Source organism: Eucyclogobius newberryi, unplaced genomic scaffold (genome assembly GCF_026437365.1).
Source record: "Eucyclogobius newberryi isolate DKJ021-1_F unplaced genomic scaffold, fEucNew1.0.hap1 SCAF_20, whole genome shotgun sequence".
Lineage (NCBI taxonomy): Eukaryota > Metazoa > Chordata > Actinopteri > Gobiiformes > Gobiidae > Eucyclogobius > Eucyclogobius newberryi.
In genome coordinates, this window is record NW_027315835.1 from 7,193,451 (window position 1) to 7,201,515 (window position 8,065).

General features: G+C 42.2%; 2 protein-coding genes across 2 annotated transcripts in view; one reads left to right on the plus strand and one right to left on the minus strand.

The window, feature by feature from the left end:
• lhpp (phospholysine phosphohistidine inorganic pyrophosphate phosphatase) overlaps positions 1–8,065 on the plus strand; it is a 420,402-nt gene that overhangs the window by 288,487 nt on the left and 123,850 nt on the right. The gene's annotated exons all lie outside the window — the stretch shown is intronic.
• LOC140369474 (E3 ubiquitin-protein ligase TRIM39-like) lies at positions 3,425–4,806 on the minus strand. The gene is made up of 2 exons (XM_072456821.1): positions 3,872–4,806; positions 3,425–3,821 (listed from the first exon to the last, which is right to left on the minus strand). Exons 1-2 carry the CDS (start codon positions 4,804–4,806, stop codon positions 3,425–3,427), a joined length of 1,332 nt encoding a protein of 443 aa, XP_072312922.1.

Sequence of the window (8,065 nt, forward strand, 5' to 3'; positions counted from 1 at the left end):
AGCGCCGCAGGATTGGATTCATCTGGATTTAGAGCATATTGTGCAGATTTTGTCTAGTTGTTTCTTTGTTTTATTCATGTATATTTATTTATTTTACAAACTTGCATTTTTTACAAACTTGTTTTTCTAACTTTTTTTTTGCATTTCTTTCAGCAAACTAGCCATTTTTCCCCAACAATTTATATATTTAATTGAAATACTAACTAGCAACTTTCTATATATATATATTTGATTAGCATATGCAAACTAGAATTTATATTTACAATATATATATATATATATATATATATATATATATATATATATATATATATATATATATATATATATATATACACATACAAATCAAACTAAAATTATCATATTTTTTCAAAACAAATTTAACAAAATATCTGACTAAATCCAAGATGATACAGTGGAATAATACAGTGGAATATTCCAGGTTAACATGGACAAGCCAGCGCTCTAAAGGTTACATAGTGCACCTTTAAAGACTCTTTATTTAAACTCCACAACCGTGTGAAATCCTCTCGTATGTCGCGTGTAGATTCACTCTCCGTCAAACACGTCAGGCTCAGTTTATTTGTGTATTTATTTGGTTTCACTTGACGCTTTTCGAAACCACAAATCAGGATTTTCTTGACCTGGACTCTGGGTTCAGACTTCTCCCGTGTTCAGCCGGTCACACTTTCAGTTTCCATGAATAAAACATTAAAGACACAAACACACAATATTTACATTCTGATATTTCCTCAGGATCAATTAAAAAAACAATAAAAACGCTGAAAATGTGGACTTGAAGGTCAGCGACTCAGACTTGACCTGGACTTGACCTGGACTTGACCTGGTTTTGACCTGGACTTGACTCAGACTTGACCTGGACTTGACCTGGACTTGACTCAGACTTGACCTGGACTTGACTTGGACTTGACTCAGACTTGACCTGGACTTGACTTGGACTTGACTCAGACTTGACCTGGACTTGACTCAGACTTGACCTGGACGTGACCTGGACTTGACCTGGACTTGACCTGGACTTGACTCAGACTTGACCTGGACTTGACCTGGACTTGACACAGACTTGACACAGACTTGACCTGGACTTGACCTGGACTTGACACAGACTTGACCTGGACTTGACCTGGACTTGACTCAGACTTGACCTGGACTTGACCTTGACTTGACCTTGACTTGACTCAGACTTGACCTGGACTTGACTCAGACTTGACCTGGACTTGGACTTGGCTCAGACTTGACCTGGACTTGACCTGGATTTGACTCAGACTTGACTCAGACTTGATCTGGACTTGACCTGGTCTTGACTCAGACTTGACGTGGACTTGACCTGGACTTGACCTGGACTTGATCTGGACTTGACCTGGACTTGATCTGGACTTGACTTGGACTTGACCAGGACTTGACCTTGACTTGACTCAGACTTGACCTGGACTTGACCTGGACTTGACTCAGACTTGACCTGGACTTGGACTTGACTCAGACTTGACCTGGACTTGACCTGGTCTTGACCTAGATTTGACTTGACCTGGGCTTGACCTGGTCTTGACCTGGATTTGACTCAGACTTGACTCAGACTTGACTCAGACTTGACCTGGACTTGACCTGGTCTTGACCTGGATTTGACTTGACCTGGACTTGACCTGGACTTGACCTGGTCCTGATGTGGACTTGACTTGGACTTGACTTGGACTTCCACGTCTGGAACTGAAGCCGTTTCAAACCCTTTGGACACATTTAAACATAATCTCTCTCTCTTTCATCTGCGTCTTTCATCCATTTGTTGTTAACCAAAATAAACCAGAAACAAAACCCGTAAATCAGAATCACTTATTTCACTTTTGTTCATCTCAAAGACAAAAGACGAGCTGCAGAAGAATCTTTATCAAATATAAATCCAAGCTCTTTAGCATTCAGACTTCTAAGAACAATTCATCGTTTAACAGAAATAAATCATAATAATGAATCTGAAAAGTACTTGACTCTAGAGATATTCTGAAATACCTTTGACTTTTAGTATTAAATATTCAAACGTTTGAACCTCATCGCCGTTTTCTGCCATTTCAATCAATTTAAGCAATAACAGTGAGCGTAAATCTTGATAAATGTATGTAATAACAAAAGGTTATTATCGTCTTTACCTGTGAAAAGCACACATATCCAAACCGTCCACATCTGTTGGACGTTGACGACAGGACCCTGACGACCGGACCCTGACAACCAGACAAACCCAAACGTCTCGATCGATTCCGGGAGGAGGCGGCTCTGGAATAATGGCCCTGGGTTTGGATGAATATGTTTCATAAATGTGATTCTGTGGTGGAGATAATGGGCTTTTCTTCTGCTGCAGAAACAACATAAATGGACTCGACGAGAGAGAGAGAGAGAGAGAGAGAGAGAGAGAGGTTTAAATGGTGTGTTTAATAAGAGCAACACAACAACACAAACGTCACGAATGTTTCAGGCTGTAAACGCTCTGCTGTTTGAAAAACAATTGACAAAAAAGACAAGTACAATATGTGAATCTTTTAGTGCCACACAGGCAAAAATATAACGAGGAAAATACATTTTTATTTAGAGCCTTCCAGTGATTTCCAATAGAGCATTTTTGTTTGTTTTTGTTTTTCTCAAGCAAATAATATTAATGATAACATTAAATAGGGTGTAATTTATATCAATATTATTATTTATTTATATTATTTAATTTATTTTTTTAAAACAAAGAACACAAACAAAGAGCAAGAGCAAATAATAATAATATTCATCATCATCATCGTCATCATCATCACCAGTGATCAGGCCGTTACAGCCTACGCATGGATAAGTCTCTCCAAATCTGGTTTAGACACTTTATTTTTGATTTTGGCAACGTTTTTTTTTTAATGCTTTTTAGATAAGAGTGTGATAAATGAGACTCAGAACCTTGTGTGCTTCTGCCAGACTCTTGTACAGTTTGGTGTGTGTAGGAGCTACTTTAAGGCCTGATCTTTATGTCTCTGTGGGAGGAACATTTCCCAGACAAATCTGTGGATCAAGTGGATTCAATGGAAGAAGAAAAGACTAGACACTTTAAAGGTCAAAGGTTAAATGTCCAGAGAGAAAACTGAGCAGAAAAAAAAAAAACATCAGTCTCACTCACTGAAGATTTCACACACGAGAATGGTTAAAGAATCAGATTTATTGATTAAACATTTAAAACATGTCCTAATTTCTAGACATAATATTTAGTTTGAATTGAACCCAAAACCCTCTCACAGGAGGTCACCATGAACAGGATTAAAAGAAAACCCTCAGGCATTTCAAAAGAACTGAAACAATAAAGAGAAGAACTTTGTACTTTCAGTGCAAAATTGAATCAAAAGCATCCACAGTTACATTTGACTGAAGTTCAGAACTTTTATTCTTGTTCTTAGTCACTTTGACCTGTGAAAGGCTCCAATGCAGTGAGGACCAGAGGAGCAGAATTTGAACCTCTGTAATCGGGACTGGGACAGAAATATGGAAACAGTTTCTCCCTGAAGCAGCAGCTGCTGAAGGAGAAGAGAAGATCTGCAGAATCTGCATCATAAAAGGAGACCAGACCCTCATCATAGTCCACAAACACCCCGACCTTCTGAGGAGCTCGCTGCAGAGACAGACCGACAGAAGAGTTTGTACAAGCCAAGTACTGATCTTTGTTTCTCAACCTGATGCACCAGAATCCATTTTTAGGACTCGGATGGATCACTCTTTTCCTGTTGATGGACTCTTGGGCCACTCCTAAAGTCCAGGCTGTTTTCCCTTTGACCTGAATCTCAAAATAAAACCTGCCTGAGGAGAAACTCTGCTTTCCCAGGACACAAGGCCAGTATCAAACCTCAGAGGAGAATCTGGGAGCTCCTTCTCCATATCAGTGTCATGAACCTGTTTAAGATCTTCAGACAGAACGAGATCAGGATGAGCAGTGTCTGGATCAAGAGTGACGTCCGCCACAAACTGAAGCACTCTCTTCAGCTCGGCCCTGTTAGACTCTGAGGCCAGTTGTTTAAACACTTTGTTAAAGTTTTCAGAGAGATGTTTCTCCAGCTCAGACAGAGCCCGGGCTGCACTGCCCTCACACGTCTCCGGCTCAAAGCTCACGCTGCTCCACTCCTTCAGCCCAGCAGGGGGCGTGAGTGCAGGGCAGCTCTGTAGAAAGTGGAGGGGGTCTTGAGAGCGTGAGAGCCGCTCCGCCTCAGTACTGCTCTTCTCCAGCTCACAGATCTCCTGTTCCAGCTGCTGCACCAGCTCCTGGGCTCGTTTGTGGCTCCGGCTCTGCTTCTCCTGCAGCTCCTCTAAGAACCGGTCCTGACGCCTCTGAACAGACTGCATGAGATCAGTGAAGGCCTGCAGCCCCACAGCCCTCTCTCTGTGGACCTCTGTGTCACTGAGCTCCACACAGCGCTGGATCTCCTGGACCTTCAGCCTCCTCTGCTCCACCATGTGCTGGCTCTGAGCCTGAGTGTGCAGCAGAGAGGACCTCCTGCTCTCACACGCCTCCTCCAGAGACAACAGCTCATGGTTCTTGTGCTCTAGAACACACAGGGAACAGACACAGCTCTGGTCAGTGCCACAGAAGAGCTCCAGGGGGCGCTGGTGTTTGGGGCACATCTGGTCTTCCAGGTTCTCCACAGGCTCCATCAGCTGGTGTCTTTTCAGCCCAGAGACTGTGAGATGAGGCTGGAGGTGGGTCTCACAGAACGAGGACCGACAGACCAGGCAGGACTTCAGGGCCTTCAGCTTGGGCTCAGAGCAGACACTTGTGGAGGACATCTCTGAAACACAAAGGCAACATCAGTCACTCTAAAATCAGTCTTTTCCATCAGAAAAGTCAAACACCAAAAGAGCGAAAACTGAACTGAGTCCAGACCTTGGATAATTTTGTAAAAGTATATCGATAGATTTAAATCCTCTTTACATTCTGCTCCAGTTTCACAGTTTGACATTAAATTTTAATAAACTTTTGAATTTTCATGAGTAAAAACTGTTCCAGATCCACATTTGAAGAGAAAAAGAACAAAGACAAAATGGAGGACTTTAAGTTTGACTTTCACTTCCACAGAAATGACATTTATTGCAGTTTATTTTGATATTTGACAAACTAATGTTGAGTTGAATGAAAGAAGTGGTGACATAAAGTGCAGGATTGACAGCAGCAGCAGAAGTTTTCTCTTTAGTGGTATTAAATAAAAATAAGAGTGAGAATCACAGTGTAAGTGTGTGAAGCAGAAGAGAAATGGACCTGGAGCAGGACCAAGTACCAAACTACACCACCAATAGTAGTAGTAGTTGTAGTAGCAGTAGTAATAGCAGTAATAGTAGTGGGCCTAGTAACACTGACCTGTGCTGGAGCAGATTGTTGAGGGTTTGAAGCCGCTGAGGTGCTTCTGAGCAAACGCCTTTATCTGTCAGTCCTTTTGTAAGTTTGGGTCTTGCTCTGAAGTACTTAAGTATTCACACTAGAAATGAAGTATTGAAAGTACTTCTTGTACAAATCCTTTTGAATAAAGGTGAATGATAATCTCGTGGCTCCTTCTAAAGACGCTCCAGCCTGAAAAACTGCTGTAAATGTTGTAAATCAGTGGTCCCCAGACTTTTTGACTCGAGGGCCACATTGGGTTCTAAAATTTGGCCGAGGGGCCGGGCCAGGAAAATATGGTGTGTTTGTGTGAACTAATGAATTACTATAAATTACACGCAAGATTTGACCTGTAACTTGTAACTTGTCCACTGGCCGTAGTTTGGGGACCACTATTGTAAACGTTCAGATGTGAACGACTGAGTTTCATTGGTCAAAAGCTGTTCTTGTGTAGAGCTGTTTCTCGTTGCAAAGCTCTGGTCACTTTGAATGTTGTAAAAGGTCCAAAGGTCAGTTTATTAGTGCCTCGTTATATCACAGACAGAGATAACAGGGAGATCCACTTTGAGTCATATTTCAGTATCAATAGTTTTATTATTTGAAGTGTTTGTGCAGATGAATGTAGCGTTGTGAACAGATGCACATTCACACATCTTAGCTGATACATTTGTGGACAATCCGACAATCTTCTCAGGAAAGTCACTGTTATGATGACATTTTATACTTATATCCATTTGATTGTTTGTGCCCTCACAACAATAATAAAGCACATTTTACTGTTGGTTATGGCGGCGCTTTAGGCTGACGCACTCACACCGCTGCTGCAAAACCCGACTTTAAAATCATCGTTTGACCCACTTAATCCCAAAGAAGAAGAACAAGGAAGACACAAGTCTGGTAACAGTATGGTCCACGGCCCCATTGGAAAACTGCACGCATTGTAAGCTAACAAAGCTAATGAGGCTAACATGGCTAGCAAACCGCACTCCCTCATCGCCAGAGAAACGGTGTCCTGCCGGCCCAGATAAAGATTTTCACGACTTCTTTGCAATGGAAGGAGGAGGGAATATAAGTAATCATCAGTTATTGCTCATGATGTGTGAAATAAGACGCAAAGTGCAGCGTGTTCTCTTAGAGCTGGTTGTTAGCTGCCGTGGGCCGTATCTGCTGCAGGAGCCGCTGAGCTGAAGGCAGCAGGAGTAACCAGAGCATGGAAGAAGTCGAGCTGCATGTTTCCGACAATGTGGACAATAATAACTACTACAATTTGACAACAAAAAATGTGTTTTATTTCACCAAGTGCCACAAATCTACAAACATGATTGAACCTTAGAAACTAGCACACACTTAGCAAACAGTACACATTTAGCATACAGGACACACTTAGCATTAGCCACACTGTGTATGTACGAGTTCTGAAGACGTTTGACAAAATGTGCCCCCTGTAAGTGCTTTTACTTCAGTACTTTGTTCCACGCCGGTCTAGGAGCTGACCCACTGTCTGTACATGAAGGGCAGGAACAGCGCCACCCACAGGACGTAGAGGGCGAAGAAGGCGGCGTTGATGCGTTTGGCCCAGACTGAGCCGTGCGCGTGCGGCTCGTGCCGCTCGCTCACGGACCTCTGCAGCTGATGAAACTGGTCCAGGATGGAGACCAGGATGTGGGACTCTGAGGACTTCAGGCTGGGGTCAGACTGAGGACACAGAGGAAGCAAGTGGATGACGATCAACAGGGGGCGCTATTCCACAGAGGATTCATACTACTACTATAACAGTATTTATCACTACTACTACAGTATTAGAACACCACTACTACAGTATTAGAAGTACAGTAAGTACTACTTCTACTGCTGCAGCTGTTCAAGGCAAGTTTATTTGTTCGCTCGTACACAAGACAAGAATCACAAAATAGATAAAGACATGAAAGAGAAGAATAAATAAAATCCTTTCAGTCGCAGCTAAACCAAACAGTTTTAGGCCAGATTTGACTTTAAACTTTTACCATCAGTTGCACCAGATGTTGTAATGTAATTTATTTAAAGCCTTATTGTCCTGGTTAAGATTTTGTGGTTTTATAGTTTTATGGTCGTGTTCAAGGTCCAAAAATCACACCTTAAAGGTGGTATGGACGATTTTTTTCATTAAATTTTTTTATCATATTTCCTCGTGGCGTGGATAAATCATTTGTCCTGCCACGTATCAATCATAAAACGCACCTATCGCTCACCTGCAGCCGCGTGCGGTTCGTGCCCACGTTTCCGCGTGCCTAAGCGCATGGATCTATCATAATATAGTTCCCTCAGTGTACGGGAAGACGGAGAAAGACAGTTCGAGCTGACGCAGAAGTGGACAGAAATCTACGGGAGACGAGAGATGCGATGCGCTCCGTTGCGCTAATAAACAAACGCACGTGTGTGTTGTATCAGTCCGCACGGGGGAGTGCGCATGCGCACTTCTGCCTGCGTTCTCAAATCGCCGAAAAATCGTCCATACCGCCTTTAAGCCTAAAACCTACAGGTCTAAAGGTTTAAACCTGGTCTAGTCCTGGATCTGATCTGGTTCAAATCTGGTTATTGATTAACTCTGGGTTTAGTCACAGAGTAATTTAGTAATAATTTTGATTTACTTTCAGCTTTGATTTATTAGTAATTTGTGAGTTGTTTGTGGATGTT